Source organism: Equus quagga, chromosome 1 (genome assembly GCF_021613505.1).
Source record: "Equus quagga isolate Etosha38 chromosome 1, UCLA_HA_Equagga_1.0, whole genome shotgun sequence".
Classification (NCBI taxonomy): domain Eukaryota; kingdom Metazoa; phylum Chordata; class Mammalia; order Perissodactyla; family Equidae; genus Equus; species Equus quagga.
The window spans coordinates 142,120,239-142,142,548 of record NC_060267.1 but is presented as its reverse complement, the minus strand read 5'-3'; the positions used below and the strand labels follow the sequence as shown (position 1 = coordinate 142,142,548).

Genomic DNA, 22,310 nt, shown 5'->3' with positions numbered 1-22,310 from the left:
TGTTTATAATTATTTAATGAATGTTCCAAACATACCCTTCGCTGGGCTACAGGTGAATTTCATGGTGATGGAAGCTGATGAACCACCTACCCAAACAGTCACATGATCACTGGCAGTTTCCAGAAACTTAGATGTCAACCAGAAAGACTCAGTGGGGAACAGCATGATCACTCAGCCAAAGAGGTTCTTTGGGATTCTTACTCTCCTTCTTCCTTCTCCTCCTCCTCCTCCCCCTAAGGACTTTCCCCAGGGGTATGGACGCTCAGGAAGGCAGAAGGGGGTGGGGGGTCCCATCGCACCAGTGCAAAGAGGAGCGCTGCGAACCCCACACCTCAGAAGCAGTAGGATGACACAGAGGCACAGACCTGGGGCAGGCCTGCTCAATAAATAAATAATTCCTAAAGCCACCACAGGGGGCCAACAGGCCCAGGGACGCTGAACTGGAGGAGCCAGCCTCCCAAAGCCTCGCTACGTGTTACACACCAGCACATCTGCAAAGGGTCCCAGGAGTGTCTTGTTGAAGATGCAGCGCACCCACACCAGGTAGGTGGTGAAGGGCTTGATGTTCTCAGTGAAGGTGTGGTTCTGCAGGGCCAGCATGTAAGGCACGTAGGTGTTCTCCCCCTGCTCCTGCAGCCACACCTCGTACTTCACCTCCCTCACCTTCAGGTACTTGAGGTTCCACGGGATCTGCCAGGAGACGGTGAGGCGGGCCTCGGAGGCGCCCTGCACCGCCGCCTGGCACCGCGCCTCCCGCACCTTCCCTGGGTAGAGGCCGACTGTCCACTTCTGCTTGCGCGGCCCTGGCCGGCCCTTCACCACACGCTGTATGCTTTGGATGAGGGACGGGATGTCCACCTTGGTGTCCTGGTAGATTCGGAAGAGCCATTCAGGGTTCCGGCAACAGAGATGCCGCGGGACCTCACGGCTTTGTAGGATACGGGCCTGCTCTGCCTGGTCTAGGTGGGTGATGCCCCCCTGGTCCCAGGGCCGCTCAGGGTGTGTGACTGTATTCTCTGGCATCATGTTCCGCCAGGCTACATACTGGAGGTCCATGCCGGGCAGCATGGCCAGTGTCTTATAGGGGGTGTAGTGGTCAGGATTGACGGCATATGGAAAAAGCTCAACTACAGTTGCCCCACGGGGCAAGAAGAGGGCAGTGACCAGCTGGGCCCCATGCATGCTGACCAGCATGGAGGCATTGCTGACCAGCCGCACGACATCTGCAAAGGCATAGTCCTCCAGGGACACTGTCACTGTCTTCATCTGGAACTCCTGGGCCAGTGCCAGCAGCAGCTCTGCCTCATTCAGGATGAGTCTGTTCTGGGTGCGGCTGAAGACGAGAATGTACTCCTCGCCTAGGGGGGCCCCTGTGTGGCTCACATTCAGCTTTTCTGTCATGAACCGTGCAAACTGCCGGATCTCATTGCCTGAGACAAGGATATTGGCCTTCGGGCCCTGGGGCTGGACAAAGCCATACTGGTACCAGGTGGTGATCTTGGAGAGGCCCACAAAAGCATGGGAGAAGCACAGCAACCGGCCCAGGGTCTTTAGCTGTGCCCGGATGAGTGGCTGCTTGGGGCTGAGAAGCTTGTAGAGGTCGAAGTGCGCACCCTCACCCCAGCCCTCCATGAAGAAGAGCCTGGCCTCTTGCGCCAGGCCAGGGAACTGCCGCAGGGTATAGAAGAGAGGCAGCAGGTCGTCATGGAAGACGTGCATGAGGTTGTCGGGGTTGAAGCGGTTGGCGATGAGGGCCACGTCGGGCACAAACACTGGCTTGGGCATGAAGCGCAGGGCGGCGGCCGGCAGCTCCACGAAGTTGAAGTACTGCGTGTTGTGGTCCTCCACGGTGGACAGGTCGAGCAGGGCTGGCTGGAAGCGCCGGGAGCCCAGGTTGGGCAGCATGACAGAGGTGTTGCCGTGGAAGAAGATGAACTCCTCGGCCTCGTTGGAGTAGCAGAGCCATTTAAAGCGGCAGATGCGGTCGGTGTGTGTGCGGCCCGTGCATACCATGTGTGTGCCGCCCTCCATCAGGATCTGCAGAGCCTTTGGATAGTCGATCCTCAGCGCTGGGGCTGGCTCTGGGGCCTGTCGGCTGAGGGCCAGCTCCTCCTCCAGAGTGGCTGCATGCTCACGCAGCCTCACGTGCTTCCACAGGACCGCCGCCAGCACCGACACCAGGAGGGCGTTGAACACTGCTGACAGGTGCATCCTAACGCCTCTGTGGGGCCCTAGTGAGATGAGGGCCCCTGGGAAGTGCCACAGGCCTGGTGGGCTTTACCCATCCCTGCAGGCACCCTGAGGACTGGCCAAAGCCTGCAGGAGGAGAGAAGGAAAAGAAAAAGGTGTTGGCATAGTTTCGAGTCATCTCAAGCTCCCACACGGGCCAGGCACTGTGCTAGGCTCCGTATGTACGCCTGCTGCAGCACTGGATCCAGGCGCTATCCTGCACATCGTAGGTGTGGTAGAGGAGACTGCTGTTCAAAAGTAGGCACTCTTCCCTCCCTCACTGCTTCCATGGCGGAGTATACGTCCCTGCACCTTGACTTTGGGCTTGGACACATAACTTGCTCTGGCCAATGAGATGTTAGCCAACAGAACATAATCAGAGGCTTGAAAAGTGCTTGTGAGACTGGCCCTGCCCTTTTTATACTTACGACATTGCCATGAGAAGAAGTGTTCAGCCTAACTCACTGGTCCCAGGAGGAGTGAGATGTGCGTGGAGCCACGCCCAGTCTAGCTCTGCTGACCCCCAGATCTATGAGTGAGCCCAGTCAGGACCATCGGAACCACCAGTCGAACCCAGCCAAGATGGACAAACACAGAGACATCTGAGCTGAGTAAGTGCTTATTATTGTGTATCACTGAAATTCTGGGGCTGTTTCTTACAAGGCACTGCTGCCACAAAAGCTAGTCAATGGAGATACCTGTGATGAGAGGCCACAGGGAAATTCTCCTTTACAGGCCTGACATTCCTGGTACTGCCAAAGGTAAGGACAAATGGGACTGAAGGCCTGTGAGTGCTGTTCCCAGGCTGCACACCAAGACCCCAATGTGCCCCTTCTCGGGACACACGGCACATATGCATGGGGGAGATGAGGGAACATCTGCTCTTGCTTAAAGCTCCAGTTTGGAAACCATGTCTGCTGGCTTTTTGATTCCCATGAAAGGATGGGTAGAAAGTTACCCCCTCAGTGGTCCAGTAAGAGAATTGTGTTCAAATGTCACCAGTGACAAATATTTCCTATACTGATGCAAAAATCCCCAAGGTTAAAGTCCCTGCCCCACATACACACCTACAGAGAGGGCTGGTCGGGCCACGGACACTTGCTCCCATTTTTCCGCATTGCCGGGAAGGGTATCCCATCCGCTCTGAGGCCCAGGACTGTCCAGACGTTGAAGAGTCCCACCCTCAGCCCTCAAAGGAGCAGCCGGGGAACAGCCGGCGCCACCAGGCCCTGCACCAGGGACGGATCGATCTGTCCCTTTATTCCCTTGGAGCAAGCTTTTGACTCCCGGTGTCCTGCAACCTCCATCTCCCTGCGAGCAAAAGAATCACAGTGCAATCTTGCCCAGAAAGAGACGGTGTCTCAGGCAAGTTCCCTCAGAAGCAGAGTCAGAGACAAGGGTTTGAGTCAAAATCGTTTGAGAAATTATCCAAAGAAATACTTGTAGGAGAGTGAGGAAGTGGGATGGAGAAGAGTGAAGCCAATACAGGGCCCATGAATGAGCAGGCCGCCACTTCAGGGAAGCTGGGCTATTTGCTACCAACTCCTGTCCAGCGGTTAGTTGAAGGCCACTCCTGGGGGCACAATCTCTTCCAGCCTACCCTCATCCACATATGCATATTATATAATCTCTGCCAAATTTCAGGAAGCACTACCCTGACCAGGTGTAATGCCCTCCAGTGTTTTCTCTTCTGGTCCATTCTATTCTTTTCTAAGTTTGTTAAAAAAAAGGGGGGGGGGGGGCAGAGTGTGGTTATCTCAACTGATTTAACAACCTACTAATAGGGTTGGCAATTTGCTGTTTAAAAAATACTGGTCTAGACCAGAGGTTCTCAAACCTGGCTCGTTACTGGAATCCCCAGGGGGCACTTGCTAAAAACCCATATTCCCAGGCACTGATCCTGGAGTTCTGCTTCAGGAGGTCTGGGGTGTAGCTCAGGCATATGCATCTTCTGTTCTTCTGTTTCATTTTCCTGTCTCGTGGATTATCTGAATTCCACTTTGGTTTATCTATAGTGTATTTGAGTGTCTCTCCTGGTATAGACTTCCCAGTGGTTGCTCTAGGCATCACGTTATACACATGCAACTGCCTGCAGCCTACTGCTGTTGGCATTTTACCTTTCGAGTAAGTAAAGGGACCTTGCGTCCATTTAGTTACTTTATCCTCCTCCCTTTTTAATATAATTATCTTAAATATTTCCTCTATATACACTGAGACCCACACCACACAATGTTATGATTTTGCTTCAACTGTCCACTGTAATTTCCTCGAGAGGAAAAGGACAGTCTGGTATATTTACCCGTATTTTCACTCCTCTTGTCCTTCCTTCATCCCTCATGTTCCAGGTTTCCTTCTGTTATCATTTCCTTTCTTTGAAGAACTTCCTTCAGTCATTCATTCTCTTAGGGAAGACCTGCTGGCAACAAATTCTTAGTTTTCCTTCATGTGAAAATGTCTTGATTTCACCTTCATTCCTAAAGGATAGATCACTGGGCACAGAACTTTGGGGTGATGGTTCTTTTCTTTCAGCGATTTAAAATGTAGGTTGTGCCACTTCCTTTGGCCCCCGTGGCTTTGATGGGAAATCTGCTGGATGTGACCTGCTGCTCCCCAGGTGACACTTCCTTCCCCTCCTGTGGCTCTTCAGGTTTTCCTTTGTCTTCAGTTTTCAGAAGTTTGATTATGAAGTGAGTTTCTTTGCGTTTATCCTGTTTGGGTTTCACTGAATCTTGACAGTAGGTTTATGCCTTTTACCCAATTTGGGAAATTTTCAGTCATTATTTATTTGAACACTTTTTCAGCCTCACACTGCTCTCCTAGGACTCGAATTACACTAATGCTAGATATTTTTAAAACTTTATTGTTTACAGGTCTCTGAGGCTCTGTTCAATTCTTTTCCCAGTCTCTTTTCTCTGCTGCTGTTTAGATTGGATAATTTCTATTGTTTTGTTTTCACGTTCACTGATTCTGTCTTCTGTCATCTCCATTTTTCTATTGAGCCCATTCCAGTGATTTTTACATTTTGGTTACTATATCCTTCAGTTCTAAAATTTCCATTTAGTTTTTCTTTTTATCTTCCCCTTCTTTGCTGAGACTTATCCTGGGGTATTATGATACTCAGGACCTTATATTAAATCTTCTATTTTAGCAGGTTTTTGCTAAAACCATCCTGGTGGGGGAAGGGATAGCACTGACTCTTCACCGTCGGGTGGGAGTGGAAGTCCATGCTCCTTACTCAGCTTCCCCCAACACCGCCCTGCCAGGGAGGTGAGAAACACATCATGACCTCTGGGCAGGGGTGGAAGCTAGGGTCCTCAGTTGGCCTCTACTGACACCCTGGTGGGGGAGGAGGGGTGCCTCATCACCACTGCAGGGCAGAGGGCAGAGGGGAAGCCTAAGCTCCACTGACACCTCAAGGGAACTGTGGTAGGGAGGGACATCTCAATAGCCCTGGGCGGTGGTGAAAGTCCAGGCTTCCCATCCAGCCCCATCCACGGGGACGGGGCTGTTGAAGGTGGGGGACACCTAGTTACCACAAGGTGAGGATGGAAGTCTAGGCTATCCATTCAGCCTTTTTAAAGCTGGGAGGGAAGGGGAAGGCAATTTTCCCTGGTGTTTTGCAGGAACAAGGTGTAATTGTCAAAAAGGTTTCTGTTTTGGTAGGCTGCTCCTTTTCTAGTCTTCTGACAAGAGACAGCAGCTTTCCGTGGGGTTTTCCGGTCTATGCCTGTTGGCATTTCCAGGTTGCAGACTTCTCTACTACCCAGTCTTGGAGCTACAGGAGACGAAAAGGAAACCCAGGGCACCCACCACTGTGTCATTCCATGAGTTGCAGTGTCCCTAGCTGGTCTACATTCTTCTTTCCACTCTTCAGTCTTCTGATGTTTTATATATAATGTCCAGTGTTTTTAGCTGTATTAGTAGGAGGGATAGGAATAAATGTGCCTACTCCATTTTGACCAGAACCTGAAGTCTCACTGGCATCTGCTTTTTCACCAGGCTCCTTGGTGATTCTGAGGTACAGCCAGATCTGAGAAAAACCAAGTGGCTCTTAACCAAAGAACCAGGCCATGTATCCCAACAGCCCCCACGTCTTAACTCATTCCAGCATCAATTCAAAGTTATATGTCCAAAGTCTCATCACACGGGACCTGGTGAGCTAGGGCTTCCTGGAACCTTGGGTACCCAGTGGTTTGCTGACCCTCATCCTTGGGGGCTGCTGAGGATGGTGGTGGGCAAAAAGGACATGAGGCCAAGGTCATGGGCTTCCAGATAGTTCCAAACAGAAGCCCTTTTAGTTTCTTTATACTTAGAGATATTATAGTGGGTTGAATAGTATCCCCCTAAAATTCATGTCTACCCAGAACCTCAGAATGTGACCTGAATTGGAAATAGGGTCTTTGCACATGTAATTAGTTAAGGATCTTGAGCTGAGATCATACTGGATTAGGATGGGCCCTAAATCCAATGAGACTGCCCTGATAAAGAGACAGAAAAGGACACACAGAAACAGAGGCGGCCATGTGCAGACGAAGACAGGGATGGGAATGACGCAGCTCTAAACCAAAGACCACCCAGCACTACCAAGGGCCACCGGAAGTCAAAGAGGCAGGGAGGGATTCTCCCTAGGAGCTTTCAGAGGGAACATGGCCCTGCCAACGCTTTAATTTTAGACTTCTGGCCTCCAGAACTATGAGAGAATAAATTTCTGTCCTCCTAAGCCACCAAGTTTGTGGCAATCTGTTGCAGCAGCCCTACGAAACTAACACAGGTACCATAAGAATTCATATGAAAAAGCTTCTTGCTCTTAAGGAATTCCACTGCTACGAAGGTCAACAACCACTAGGCAAGTCCTCCTCAGTTCACAGAGAGGAGACACAACTTGTCCCAAATCACAGGGCAAGTCTAAAGCCCAGCCAGGATTGAAAATAGGGGTGTCCTGAGCTCCCGCGGCAGTGCTGCCTCCCAGAGGCTGGGGAAGCAGCAGCTCACGAGCAGGCTGGCCACACAGCCTCTGGGTTCAGAGTCTAAGGAAGTCAGACAGCTCCTCCTCGCACAGCCCAGTCTCTCTGCCTCTCCATCCACCTGCCTCGCTCCAGAGCCTGGGCCAGCTCTGCCGAGGATGAGCCACTCTGAATCCTCCTGGGCACAGCCCCCTAGGGAGAGCAGGCCCATTCCATCCCCTGGAGCTTCCTCTGCTCCTGGAAACGCCTCTGGAGTGCTCCCCTTGCCAGCGCTGCCACACCCTCGCTGCCCCTCCACTGGGGAGTGGCAGGGGGAGAACACCTCAGCCCCTCAGCCCCGGGCCAACTCCACCCATTAGTGGAATCTTCTCCACTTCTGGAGACCTCTTTATAGGTATCGCTGATTAATCAGTAGCTGTCATGTTACCTCCTAAAGCAGCCTGGCTCTGAGTTCCTGCTGCATTACTGGTCATAGATGGCTCCCAGAAGAGGATGTGTGCTGTCTGGGAAAGTCTGAGGATAAAAAGCCAGACAGGGGGCTGGCCCGGTGGCATAGTGGTTAAGTTCGCATGCTTGGCTTCGGTGGCCAGGGGTTTGCAGGTTCAGATCCCAGGCACGGACCTAGCACCACTTGTCAAGCCATGCTGTGGCAGCATCCCACATAAAATAGAGGAAGATTGGCATGGATGTTAGCTCAGGGCCAATCTTCCTTGGAAAAAGAAAAAAAAAGCCAGAGAGACTCGGGTTCAAACCCCAGCCCCACAACCTACGGTGTGGACCTTCTGAACTTAGGTGCCCCCGTCAGAAAAATGAGGGTATGGCACCCACCTCACAGGGTTGTGGAGAAGGTCAGAAATTACATATTTGTTGAACTCCATGAATGCTGACATTTGACTGCTTCTGATGTACAAAAACAGCAATTTCACGCAATGAGGTTCAGCCTAATAGGTAAAGTGTCTAGCAGAGAGGGAAAAGAAATTGAGGCAGCAAATGGTTAAAAAGGGCCAAAGGGATGCACAATGAAGTCTGGCATTTTAAAACACTTTGGACACACTCGGCTGCCTTCATCTGACTCGAAGCAAAAGCTGATCAGCGCTGAGGCAGAAACTGTCACTTTTCATCACAGTCATTTGAAACAAAGGATTTTAAATCTAAGCAGGAGAAGATTCCTCCCAAAGATGGAGACAGACCAGACAGTGAATGCTGTCACCTGTGGCCTTGAGTCAGTCGCCAACTCTCTGTTTCCTGGACCTCCAGGTCAAGTGCATTAATAAATGAGAGAGCAGACACTGTTTCCACCCAGCATCTATGCAGCCCTTTTCTCTTCCTAACAAAATCCTGGGTTTGTCCAGATAGCCACGCCGCCCCCTGGTACCTACAGGTGCAGAGGAAGCCAAGGTCTGCCTTCTACCTCCAGAGGGCCGATCAGCAGATAGCACACATCCGGGGCCACTGATGGGCTCAGTGTGGCACTCTACCCGGTAGGACCAAGCATACCAAAGGGAAGGAATCATATTCTGTCATATTGCCGCCCACTGGATAGAAAAAGATGTTGTCCCATGGCTGCTGCCTGCCATCTGCTGATCATCGGGAAATAGCTTGAGAGGGAAGCCAGGATGCCAAGGATGACATGATAGAGGAGAGATAAAAGGACAAAGGACCCTCGTGACATCCTGAGCCCCATCCCTGGCCTTCCTGCTGGGAGAGATGATAATTTTCCTTATTGCTGAAGCTGGTTTGAGTTGGGGTGTTGGTTTCTCAAAGCGAAGAACCACCTAACTGGGACAGGAGGAGGACCTCTTTGCAAAGTGTTGTGCACGAAGCAAATGTGGGGGGGCTGCTGGCACCTCCTCTTTCTGAGCTCTGTGCTCTGACCCAGTGGTGCTATTTGGCATCAGTTTCCCCGCGACCCTTCTGACTTGGGTAAACAAAGCCCTCCCTCTAATAAACCCTTGTGTGAGAAACAAAAGCAAATCAAACATACTCATGGTGGGCCAGGTGAGCTACAAGAGTTGTCCACCCAGGGTCCACCTGCTGGCAGGGAACATGGACTAAGGCAACTTGAGCGTCACAGCACAGGCAGGAGGGGGTGCTCTAGTGAGCCCTGCAGGCTGCATGGGCCAGACCCTTCCTGAGGAAAAAACGAGTCCCTCTGGTCTGGCCATTTCCTGGATCTTTCAGAGGGAAACAGAAATGTCATCTCCAGCATGGAAAGGAAAGGGGCTGGGGGCTGCCCAGGGAGCGATCCAAGGAGACTGGACAGTCCTGTCTAGTTGGAGGAGGAATTTGAATTCTTTCCTATAAAGGCAATGGGGAGCTATTGAAGGTCTTTGAGCAGAGCAGCCTGGAGGTAGAAAATCCAATGACAAGTTCCCAGCCTCCGTGTCTCCCCACTCAATGTGGGAGAGGAGAGCCTGGGACTCAAATGGGGAGCCTAGAGGAGAGGGGCTGAGGCACCTGGCAGGTCAGCATGAAGCGGGCACAAGGAACATGTTCCTTATGGCAATTCAAGGCCCAAAGTCTGCAGATGATTTAAATTTTAAATAAATTCCTGTGGACTCAAAGCTAGTTTTTTAACAGAACTCCCACTCACTCACATCCCAACGGGGTTTCTTGGTCCCAAGAGAAGAGCATAAAGTCACAGCTACTCTGAGGGCCCATGAACTCCAGGTCTTTCACGCAGGTCTTGAGACTGGGGACAGGGGAGGACTGTTGCTAATTAGTCACAAGTCCTCCACCCACCCCTTGGGCCTGCTGGAAGTGTTACAGAAGGCAGGACAAATACAGACTGGCCCAAAGGGTCCTTTATTGGGTGCTTCAGGCTCTCAAGTTGCCCTTCTAAGAGGGAAAATGGGAAGGAAGGCTTGCTGGGGATGGACAGAACATTTTGCTAGAAATAGTGCAGTGGTAAAGCTTGGGACCCGGAGATCGGATTTCCTGGGTTTCCATCCAACTTTACCACTTACGAGCCTGGCAGCCTGCGCCAAGTCTGATGGGAATGCTGCATAAATTCCCCACTCTCCTCCTCCCGCGGGACAGCTTTCAGGCAGGTTCTGCACTGGCTCCCAGAGTTCCCTAACGGATCAAGTGGTTGCCCCCGGTGGAAACAGGCCTGATGCACGCCCTCTTTGCCTTCCCCGCTCACTGCTCCACTCCCCTATTCATATTTATTGGGACTGAGTGCAAATAATCTATACGCACTTGAATCCTGCCTCAGGATCTGCTTCTGGGGGAACGTTAATTAACACAGATATTATTTATTTCACCACCGTGGAGACAGATGGCAAGCCACCCTTGCACTTTTATCTGCTGTGAAGAAGCCAAAGTGTGGGGGTGAGAAAGCCAGCAAGTACTCAGGCAGTCAGTGGTAATTATAAAGCCCTTCCAGTCTGTTTCCCGTGCTCCCCCCGCCCCCATGTTTTTCCTGCCCCACAGCTGCACTGCAGCAGCGGCACAAACCAGGAGAATTGAAGGATCAGGCAAAATCCCCAGAAAGGTTTTCAAAAGCGAACAGATGGAGGCAGAGAGTACATTAATCAGACCCCCAGCCCCAAAGAAGATAAAAGAGGCCTTTCCCCATCACCATATCAGAGTGTTCCTGGGTAATACACTCTAGGAGGAAAATCCAAAATGGTGAAGAATAATTGGGCCAAGGTGCTTGCTAGGCAATAAACCCAGTGACATCCCCTTTCTCCAGGCCAATTTTCACTGCTCCTGGGGCTACGAGTGCCTGGAGAGTGCTATCCTCAGTGACAACAGGGCAGTGGCAGGGAGGCAGGGGCGGTGAGAGAGAACTCAAGTCGCCATCCTCGGTGTTGGAGACCGAGAAAGACTCTAAGCCGAGCTGCTGCCTCCTGCAGGACGGGCTGGTCTGACTGACTGGGTGTGCCGTCTGCTCAGTCCTGATGTTTGACCAGCTGTTCAGTGCCACTCCATGCACCAATAGCCTCTCCAGGACAATGGCGACCAGGGGATAAGAGCTCTTTCAGACTGAAGGCCTCCATGCCCCACTGTCACCTGGCTCGGCTGAAATGGGCAGAGAGGCTGGAATCCCAGCATCACAAGGTCCCTTGCTCTGCAGGGACTCCTCGCACTCCCGAGCACTCTGTCCTCCTTTGTACTTACTGTAAGAGCTTTGTGTACTTTCCTAAGATCTCCAAAGCTCAAAAGAAGCTGGAATTTGCCTCTCCCTCCCCTGCTGTCCTTAATCCTCTCTCTCCTGGTAAATCCACTTCTGAGCAGTGGGGTGGGCTCCACCCTTCTCTGCAGATTTGGCAAGCATGGCATACCTACCAAGCTCCTGCTCTGTCCCACTGCCGTGCGGGCTCCCTTACATGCATGCACAACCTCACTCAGTCCTTCCTTACCACCCTCAGCAGGATGGTTCACTTCGTCCCCATTTTCCATCCAGAGAGAGTCTCAGAGGCTGGGCCACATGTGCACAGGCCAGGATTCGACCTCATCATTTCCAACTGGGCTGCCCCAGAGGAGTCTTGTAATGAGGCTTGAACGAGGAAGAGGTAAGATGGTGACTCTTAGTCCCCCTGGGTCTTTAGGATCTGCAAGTGAGCATGTAGCTCTGGTAATCTATGAGAAGCCAAGGAGACCACCACCCTCTGGGCTGAAAAATTCGCCCAGAGCCCCCAGTGGGAAGAGATCTGTAGAGGACAAAAGGTCTCTGACTTGGGCCATTCCACGCTGAGAAAAAAGAGAGACAGATAAATGCTCTTCCTGAGATGCTGTGATTTATAATAAGAAACATAACCTTATGTTGAGTCTTCCTGTTTCTGGCACAGAGCTCCTAAAACCCTTGGAATTTCCTAAGAGCAGAGAACCATAAAAGTGTCTCTAGTTATGCTGAGGAGGTGACTTTTGGAAAGCCCCTAGGTAAGCTAAGGATGGGGGCTGCTTGCCAGGGCAATCCACAAGGAGATTAGAGAGCTGGAACTTTCAGTCCCACCCCCTGACTTGGGTGGAGGGAGAGAAAGGCTGGAGGTTGAATGGATCACCAATGGCCAATGATTTAATCAATCATGCCTAAGTAATGAGCCCTCCATGAAAACCCAAAAGGACAGGGTTCGGAGAACTTCTGGGTTGGTGAACACGTGGAGATTTGGGGAGAATGGCGTGCTCCAAGCATGGAAGCTCCAGGCCTCTTCCCCATACCTTGCCCTATGCATCTCTTCCATCTGGCTGTTCTTAAGTTATATTCTTTTACATTAAACCAGTAATTACTTACTAACTAACCAACCAACCAACCAACCAACCAGGAACTGACTAACCAGTAGTTAGTAAGTAAAATGTTGCTCTGTTTTCAGAGCCACTCTAGGAAATTAATCAAACCTGAGGGGGGTGTTGTTGGATCTACAGCTGGTCAGTCAGAAGTTCACAGGTGATAACTTGGACCTGTGATTGGTCTCACAGTCATGTGAACTGGAGCCAAGGGGGAAAGTGAGGCCAGGGGCGGGCCATATGACCTAGAGACCAACCGCCCAGGTTAAAGCTCAAGCTGATGAGGATATGGCAGGAAAGCGGACTGGTGGTACCTGCTTGTGTTAGTCTGCTCAACTGCCATAACAAAGCACCATGGACTGGGAGTCTTCAACAACAGAAATTTATTTTCTCACAGTTCTGGAGGCTGGAAGTCCAGGATCAAGGGGTCGGCAGGTTTGGTTTCTCCTGAGGCCTCTCTCCTTGTTTACAGATAGCCACCGTCTCACTGTGTGCTCACATGACCTCTTCTCTGTGTGCCCTGGGGAGAGAGAGGTCCGGTCTCTCTTCCTCTTATTATAAGGTCACCAGTCCTAGATCGGGGCCCCACGCTTATGACCTCACTTAACCTTAATTATCTCCTTAAAGGCCCTATCGCCAAGTATCGTTGGCAGTTAGAATTTCAACTATGAATTTGCAGACACACAATTGAGTCCCTAACACTACTCTTCTGGTTTTTCCAGAGAAGCCAGAACTCCATTTAAAATGTGAAATGTCCTAATTAGTAACTTCTGGCAACTATTCAAACTGAGTGAAGATGACATGCAGGCCCAAGGGCTGGGGCTGCTGGCCTCACTGGTGCTGGGTACAAACGGGCCCAAGTTTGTAAGCTTTTGTGTAAAGCGGAGCTCCCTCCCGCGGGCCTCACCAGCTGCACCCGAGTTCCCAGCTGCACGGCTGCTAGAACCACTGCTGTTCACCGGTCACTCCAGGAGCAGGGCTGTGGAGGTGGGGGCGCTGGACTGCCTGCACCCCCAGCCCCAGGCTGCGGAAGACCTGGCAGGGCGCAGGCCCAGACAAGGGGTGGCAACAGCACCTAGTGAAGGTTTTACATTAATAGTATCACAAATTTACTTCTAAGGGTTGTTCATACTTATGATTGAAAATTACAAAATTCTTTTTTGTCAGTGAAAAGTGCTTTTCTTCTAAATGCAGCCTGAATCACTAGTGCTCAATCACGGAAGCTTCTGGTCCTGTGCTGCCGTGCCTGGCGCATGCTGTCAGCAAAGACCAAACGAGTTCCAATAACTCAGACATCCTCAGAGGGATCTCCTCCCCTGCCCCCGCCCCTCCTTCTGTTGCCAGAAGCAGCACGTGGAACTGGAACTCGTAACATAGTGCCTATATGTGCTCCAAGACTAGATATTAATCCAGTGCTACGCTAAACCCAAACACACAATGACAGGACACGAGGTTTTCTGATAAAAGTATGTCCCCTTTGACAAAAAATCAGCCTGACTGCTCCCTGTAAAACTTAACATTTAATTGACCAGGCATGTTTAACATTTCGTTTAAGAGTTCACATTCTTAGACTGAAGCCTTAACATGGATAATATCTCTTTGTTTTAGTATAAAGGGCAAAGCAAAGTCAAATTTGGAGACAAATTTAATTCCTATGTTAACAGCTGATGACTGTGACTTGACTCCCTTATCAATAAATGGGTGTGGAACTCCTTCAAAGTGGGGGGAAAACCCCAACAGAATGCCAGTCCGTGTGACTCATGCGCGATGGTGACGTCAGGCTTTGCTGAGGACAGCCTAGTCCCCAAGGCTCTCAGCACAGGCGGGACAGTGAGCAGGCAGAGGGGAGCCCAGCCTCCCACAGGCTTGCCTGCCCCCTCACCAGGTTCCAATCTCCCATCAACACAGAAACCTTTGGTAGCACAGCTTGCTGTGACATCATCTGGCTTTTGCTTGGCACCCATGGGTCACTTGCAAGTTAGATCTGCCGGTGTTGGTGCTCTGTGGCATAACAGAGCAGCACTACTGCCCACCCATGTGGTCATAAACGGATGTAAACAGGGAAGAGAATCGTGTGAGCCTTTGCTGTGAGGCTCACGCAGGTGACGCAGAACACGCCTGCATCAGTTCTTCTAGGTGAAACTGCATATTCAAATAAAAACAATTCTTACAGGGAATGCTCAGACCTCAACGTGTACACAGATCCAGATGGGCCTTCGGGTCCAGTTTGCAAGGACTGAATTCATCAAGAGGGTCAGAAGACAACTCACTATAGGAGGCATGAAACATTCAGAAAGAAGCATGAAGTGTGCACAATGCAGCACACAGGTGCATGACAGGAAATCGTACTGGCTGGGGCTGGGGGCACCCAGGAAAGCCACCTGGTGGGTGAGGGAGTTTTGAGCAGGGTTTTGGAGGTGTTGTGGTGGTAGCGGGGGATAAGCTGAGCATCCCTGTTACGTGTCCACATGTCCTTGCTGGCAGTGACTGCTACAAACCTCTGTCCACAGCAGGCATCGCTGTGCCCAGTCCTCACACCTGCCCACCAAGCAAGCCATGAGGCCACCAAGCCATGAGCTCCTCTCTCATCCTACGGCAGTGATATCCAGGACCAAAGCCACATGTGCCTGAATGGGCACTGCATTACAAGACAGGAAACCCTGGAGCCCAGGCTGCAGGGCAGGTGGGGGCAGTGCCAGGAGAAGGCAGGGGGATGAAGCTGCCAGGAGATCCGGGTTTCACCAGTGGAGGCCCTTGGCCTCAGGTGACCACTCATGAAGCCCTCTGCAGAGTGAAGCTGTCAGTGTCCAGGTCACTAGCAGTCCCTGCCAGACACCCAGGGAGACTGAGTCCAACATCAGCGAGTGGAGGGAGGTGACAGGCCTTGCCTGGGTTTTCCTTTGGCCTCATCACCATGGTGTCAACTTTAACTCCTCCCTTTCCCAATAATAACAATAATAATAATATCAGAGCTATTGACCAATCACTAGGTGCCGGTTCTCCACTTCACATGACGATCTTCATTTCACAGATGATAACCAAGGCACAGAGAGGTTAGAAATCTATCCAAGGTTACGCAGGAAGCAGTGACAAGACTCTAACCCGGGCAGGCTGGCTCCAGTGTCTGTCATCTCCGCTATCTGTCTTTTCTTCCTTTTATCTGGAAATCATCCCAGACTTACAAAAAGTTGTATGTATGGTACAAAGAACTCTCCTACACTCTTTCCCAGATTCATCAACCGCTAATTTGATGTTTTATCATTCTCTTTTTTCTGAACTATTTAAAAATAAGTTGGAGACATTTTGCCCCCTCAGCTCCTAACACTTCTGCATATATTTCCTGAGAATGAGAACATTCTCTTACATAACACAAGTTCAGGAGGTTAATATCGATGAGATACTGTTATCAATCCATGGTCTCTATTCTGTGGTCCAGAATTGAATCCAGGATGAAGCATGGCATCCACTGATCATGTCTCTCTAGTCTCCTCCCATCTGGGGCAGCTTCCCAGCCTTTCCTTGACTTTCACGACCCTGACGATTTTTAAGAGTCAGGGTCAGTTATTTTCTAGCATGTTCCTCAATTTGGGTATGTCTGATGTTTCTTCATGATTAGACTCAGGTTACACGCCTTTGTCAGGAATCAGAGCCTACAGGTCAACCATTGATATGACCCTACTCTACGTGAGTCTTCCTGGGATACTTACTGTGGGGCAGCCAGGATCAGGAAGGATCAAGAAACCCTATCCTGTGTAGGATGCTTGAAGGAGCAGGGCCACTTGCCCGGAGAAGAGAAGCCCCTGGATCCTGGCCATTCTTCAAACACCTGAGAGGCTGTGCAGCAAGAGTGAGGTGGCTCCAGAGGGGTGGGCTGCAACTCTAACTGACCGGACAGACTTGCACGATGGTGACACATGCAACCCAGGCCCCCGGGCATAAGTATGGACTTCGGGTACATGTCATTCCCAGCAGCGGCTGCCACTCTGCCCCTAGCACAGCCGTGCGGGCTGCCCCAGGGCCCTGAAGTCAGGCTGCAGTAAGAAGTCACTGGGAGCGAGATCTGAGCGTGGGAGACAGGCAGAGGACTTCTCTGAGGGTTAGAACTGTTGGAACACACAGGGATCAGCTACTTGTAGCTGTGAGCCCTTGCCTCGAAATGGTCCAGCAAAACAAGATCAACCGGTGAGGGCTACTCCACAGGTGAGGGGCGGGCTGGTCATGGGGTCCTCCAAAGCAGGACTCTCAGACCCACTATCAGCATCACCTGGGATACTAGAAATGCAGAGTCTCAGGCCCCCTCCAGACCTGCCAAACCATAATCTTTGAGGGTGGGACCCAGGAACCTGGGTCTTAATAAAGCTTCCAGGTGATTCTTATGCATGCTCAATTTTAAGAAGAACTGCTCTGAAGTTGTTCTAACACTCCACAATCCTGCAATTCCCTGCTTCTAAATACCCAGCAGGGCAGTTCCGTCCAGCCCAGGGTAAACAACTGATTCAACAGAGGATAACCCTCCCCATCCATAAAGGCTAAGTAACCTCTGTTCCCAGCCTCTGCTAAGACAATGCATAAACCTACGTTCCAGCACAGACTGCGAAGCCTGCTATACTCTAAGCCTCCTTTTGAGGAGAGTTTCCCCAACCCACTCCTTCCCACCCAAGCTGCACCGCTTGTGGTGTGAGAATGACAAAAACCAGCCCAGGTCTCTCGGCCCAGGCTAAGCAGACTAAAGGTAGAGCCTGGGTCTAAATCAGCCACCAGTGAGAGACACAGGGAGAGGTCGGATCCAGCACTTGTGTTAGATGCCTATGAGAGAGATGGTAGAGCCCTTGAGAAATGAGCCCCTGAACAGAGCAGGGCTGGACTGCGTCTCTGGCTCCCTACGATGACTACTATACACCCCTCTTGGAAGCTCTGGGACCCAGCACAACTGTGGCAACTGCTGAAGCCACCCCAGGACGCACCATGATTCCTGCCACAAACCTCCACTGCTGAAGGACCCCTGGGTGTGTCTAAAACAACCTGACATGAGGGCCTTTATTGGTGACGGCAGTAACAGCAGTGACAGTGGCAATATGGCACACCAGAGTCCCCAACTCCTTCCTGAGGCTTGGCTCAGGGCTGAGACCCACTACTCAGCAAAGAAGGGGCCCTCTGTTGTGCTTTTCAAAATGGAGAAAAGAGACAAGTCTTAGCATAAGACTGCACCATAATAGTCACCATGGGTAGAGTGAAGGGCCTGTTCTTGGACAGATGCTGAGCCCTGATTGTGTACCACTGGGGACGTGGGAAGCCAGACAAAACGGAAGGACCCACCGCTGCCCTGGCTAGCTCAGGAAAAGAGGACGATGGCCCCTGGGCAAGGCTGGGGGGTGATGCTACCACTGTCTTACTTTACTGGGCACCTACATGTACCAGGCACTGTCCTATGTCCTTCTCCTGCCCCTTTTCATTTAAGCCTCATAAAAGCCCCCCAATGCAGGTACTAGTATTGTTGCCACATTCTTTTAATGTGAAAAACCCGAGGCTTTGTAGGGTTAAGTACCTTGCTCTAGGTCTTACAGCTCAAGCAGGGGCACCAGGATTCAAACCCATGTGACCCCAGAGGTCTTGTTCTCAAGCACTGTGCTCATCTGCCATCAGACTCGGAGGTAAATGGGTGGCAGAGAAGCAGGGGAGACCTCAGAGCAATGAGTTTTTATCACTCAAGAGCAGAGCAGGTGTGGATGGCTCCGGAAACACAGACCCACAGGCCCTCGTCTGTAACTTAGCAACCCAAGGCTTCTCTTGTGTAATTACTCCCCGCCCGGCCAGGCAGAGAGAGACCTGGTGGTGGCAGGTGGCTCAGAGAACAGCGGCCATTCTCCCTCCCCAAGGAATGTCTGGGGAGAACACTGCAGTGATAACTGCCACCTGCCCCGGTGCTGTGCTGAGAGGGGTGAGCCACCAATCTAGAATCACAAAACCACTGCTTTTTAGAGTTAAAAGAGCCCTTAGAAATGACTTGCTCCAGCTCTTTATTTTATAAAAGAAGTCTTGAGAGGCAGCGTGAGCCCAGATTAAAACAGCGGCAAGCTGGCTCAGGCCAGGCCTCCTCACACCCATGGCTCACGCGGCCCTCCCCCCAAAAGCAGAGTTCCGGCCCAGAGAGCAAGGATGGAGCTCTGGACTCTTCCCAGCCCCTAAATAAGACCAGTTCTTCCCATAACCGACCTCTCCAGGTCTCACCCAGATTGTGCCCTCCCCCAGCCACGTGGTCCAGTGATGAGAGCCCCAAGGGGCCACAGGGCTTGTTTCTGCTGCCTCATCCCCCAGACTCACCCAGTGGATGCCCTCCTGCAGCCTCATCCAACCTCAGACATGGATGGGAAACTCATGCAGCCAGGCTGCAGGGTGCCGCCTTTTCCCAAGAGGTGCAAGAAGACCCCCCGCTGTGACACTGGAGGCTGCCCAGGGTCACAACTGGGTTTCAAGAGTTGCGAAGACCAAAGGCAGCAGAGCAGGAGAATTAAATGGCACCAGTTCCGGAGCTGAGATGCCAGGATGTGAGCTCCTGTCCTGTCACTTAGCAGCTGCAAGATCCTAGACCAATTCTTTCTTTTGAGATACAAAAAAATGTACATAATTAATATATACAACTTGATGAGTTTGGAGATACATATACACCCATGAAACCATCCCCATTATCCATGCCACAAACCTATTTATCACCTCCAAAAGTTTCCTCCCACCCCGTTACTTATCTTTTTTTTGTGATACCAGCATTCCATTCTCTGCTTCTACGAGTCTGACTACTTTAGATTCACCATTTAAGAGGTATCATGTAGAGGTCGGCCCGGTGGCGCACTGGTTAACTGCACATGTTCCGCTTCTCGGCAGCCCAGGGTTCGCTGGTTTGGATCCCGGGTGTGGACATGGCACCGCTTGGCAAGAGCCATGCTGTGATAGGCATCCCACGTATAAAATAGAGGAAGATGGGCACGGATGTTAGCTCAGGGCCGGTCTTCCTCAGCAAAAAGAGGAAGATTGGCAGTAGTTAGCTCAGGGCTAATCTTCCTCAAAAAAAAAAAAAAAAAAAAGAGGTATGATGTAGTACCTGTCCTTCTGTGCCCGCTTGGAACACTCTTAACCCCTGCAAGCATCCATTTCCTGGTCTGAAAGACAGACACAGTTCTTCCTACTTCACAGGGTGGTTCTGTTAATTCAGAGACAACACAGGCAAAGCACCATGCCTGACAATTATTTTTATAGTATTATTAATCATAATAATGACAAAACAACCCCCAGTCACTGGCTCTTACTCTGTGCCAGGCACAATGCTAAGAGCCTTACATGAATTATCTCATTTATTCCCTCCTGCAAATCTAAAACAGGTGTTAGCAACCCCATTTCACAGAGTCGTTCAGTGAAGCGCCCAGTGTTACACAGCTATTAAGTGGTGGGGCTGGGATTCAAACCCAAGTCTGACTCCAAAGCCTATGATGACATTTGTGGGTTCTGCCTTTCACATTCACTATTTCACCCAGTTAAAGAAAACCTATCAGGTAATGGGAGGGTCCTGGGGGAGAAGATCCACTGACAACCAAACTGCGAGTGACGAGGACCCTTGGGGAATGGAGCGTTTGGTAATTTAATTTTCCAGTTAGCTCAATACTCACTAGAAGCCTTCGTTTATTGCTAAACATTCTAAAGCAAGGCTCAGAGCAAGAACTCGCCAACCAGAAGGTCAGTTTGAAAAAAGCTGCATCTGCTCTGATAGCCCACCACATCAGGGCCACCAGGATGCTCACATGGCCAGGGTGTGCGGGAACCCAGCCACCAGCACCTCATCCTTCTCTTTGGTGAGGATCTCCACTCTCCACTTTTCCTCGGCCTCCGGGGGCCCAAGGCTCAAGAACTGATGGGCTGGCCATCCCTGGAGAACAGGGGACATGTGTTCCTTCCTGGCTCTGCCACCAACTGGGACTCAGATTCCTCACCTGCAATGTGAAAGGATGAACTGGGAGATCTCCAAGATCCATGAGAGCCAGAGAGGGCAGCTAGTTCCAGTACAAAGAGGGACGTGGGGTCCAATCTCATCTCTAACACTTTCTATCATTAGCAACCACAAGTGCTAATGCGTGCTGAACATTCACTGTGTACCAGACCCTGGGCCGAGGACTTGCACAGCACTGTTCCATTCAATCCTCACAGCAACCTTGTGATGAAGGTACTTTTATTCTCATTTTGCAGAGGAAGAAATAGAGGCTCGGAGAGGGTAAGTGCTTTGCTTAAGGGTACACAGCTAGTAAACGAAAGCCAGGATTTGAATGTTCCCCACATTTGGTGAGAGACCCCTGTTCTGTCCGTGCTCTTAGCCACTAAGACCTATATCAAGCGCACCCCATAACCCTTCGCGTGCCAGGCCTCACTTCCCTCAAGAGTAGGCTCTGCGAGTTGGTTGGCATAAAATAAGCAGACCCTGGGCACCCACTACCAGGTTCAGGACCTGGCCTGAGGACCCCGGAGCTTGGGAGAGGAAGATTCCCATTAGTGGCTGGGAGACGGGTTCCCACACACATGCGTGGGGTCGGGAGTCCACTGGGTCCCTCCTTCAGAGGCTGCCCAGGCACTGGCAAGCAGGTCCGTGGCAGACTCCCATCAACGGGCACACAGTAGGTGTCCTATAGAGCCCCAAGAACCCCAGGGATCAGCTGCAGGCCTTCCCAGACACTGCCTTCGAAGGGAGCTCGGGAGGCCCCTCCGCGCACCTCGCCTGGCTCCCTGGCTCCCCGCCTCCCGCGCCTCATGCGCACCATCATCTCCCAAGCAAAAGGGCGTGGGGAGCCGCTGCCAGTGCTTGCCCCGAGCTAAGGGCTCCAGCCGGCACCCCCGGGGGCGCCGCCCGGGCCCGCGGCTCGGAGACCCCGAGGGTCCACGTCCCCTCACTCCTGCCACCTCCTGTGCCTCCTTCAGTTTGCATCACACGTCACTTCTCCGTCCTGCAAACTCCCCTCGACTCCCGTTCACCCCCTGGCCGGGCGCCCCCGTCGTCCTCTCCCGGGAGAGGTCCGGGGGCCGAGCTCTCAACTCCAAACCCAGCCGGGTCGCGGAGCGCTCGCCAGCTGCGAGCGCGCGCGTCTCACCTGCAGCCCAGGCTTGGCGGGGCTGAAGCCACCTCCGCCGACGCGGCCAGGTGTTCGCTGTGCGGCGCCGGTTTAGGCCGAACCCGCCGCCGCCCCCGCCGCCCGTTCGGAGCCCGGGAGGCCCAGGAAAGGAGCGCAGGCTCCAGCTCGTCGTCCTGTCCGCCGAGGCCGGGCTCGCGGGTGCCCGCTGCGCGCCTGCCCCCCTGGCGAGCTCGGCCCGGCAACCTGTGCGCGTGCGCAGGCTCGCGGGTTTAACAGCCCCGGTCCTCGGCCGGGACCAGCCCCCTTGTCTTACAGGAATCCTGGGAATTGTAGTTTGCATCCGAGAACAGCCTGGCCCTTCAACCCCCGGAATTCTGGGAGTTGTAGTTTGCTCCCCAAGAGGTTACGTTTTCCTTGGCGTTAGGTTTATACAATTACGGACTCCCGATAATAAATTTAAATGTAAGTTAAACGCACAACCAGATATTACTTATAAAATCAAAGTAAGTAATACGTTCACATGCTTTTAAAAAAATATACTACAGGGGACTTAAATACAAAAGTACCATTCCTCCAATACCCCCATCCTCACTGTATCCCACCCACACCGTGCAGTTCCCCAAGGGCAACGACTCCCGACTCTTCTGGCTACTGCGCCTGGCACTTAGTGCATACTCTCAATATACGCATGTGACCTATTTCTTGATTGATGAATTTTAGACCTCTTGACTTTTTGCTAGGATAGATGAGAATTTCACTCATTTAGATTTGCCCTGAC

The 22,310-nt window shown here is 51.7% G+C and overlaps 1 protein-coding gene across 6 annotated transcripts; it reads right to left on the bottom strand.

The window, feature by feature from the left end:
* POMGNT2 (protein O-linked mannose N-acetylglucosaminyltransferase 2 (beta 1,4-)) lies at positions 1-21,753 on the bottom strand. Of its 6 annotated transcripts, XM_046680620.1 has the most exons (5): positions 21,551-21,753; positions 19,522-19,620; positions 19,232-19,364; positions 18,747-19,022; positions 1-2,316 (listed from the first exon to the last, which is right to left on the bottom strand). In XM_046680620.1, exon 5 carries the CDS (start codon positions 2,209-2,211, stop codon positions 469-471), a length of 1,743 nt encoding a protein of 580 aa, XP_046536576.1. In that variant the 5' UTR covers positions 2,212-2,316; positions 18,747-19,022; positions 19,232-19,364; positions 19,522-19,620; positions 21,551-21,753; the 3' UTR covers positions 1-468. The 6 variants fall into 6 exon arrangements, 4 of the variants coding, with proteins under 4 accessions (XP_046536576.1, XP_046536567.1, XP_046536558.1 ...); XM_046680611.1 differs by having other exon boundaries at positions 18,747-19,364; positions 19,522-19,657; XR_006891426.1 differs by lacking the exon at positions 1-2,316 and adding an exon at positions 12,893-12,945 and having other exon boundaries at positions 18,747-19,364.
* Between the last annotated feature and the right edge of the window lie 557 nt (positions 21,754-22,310).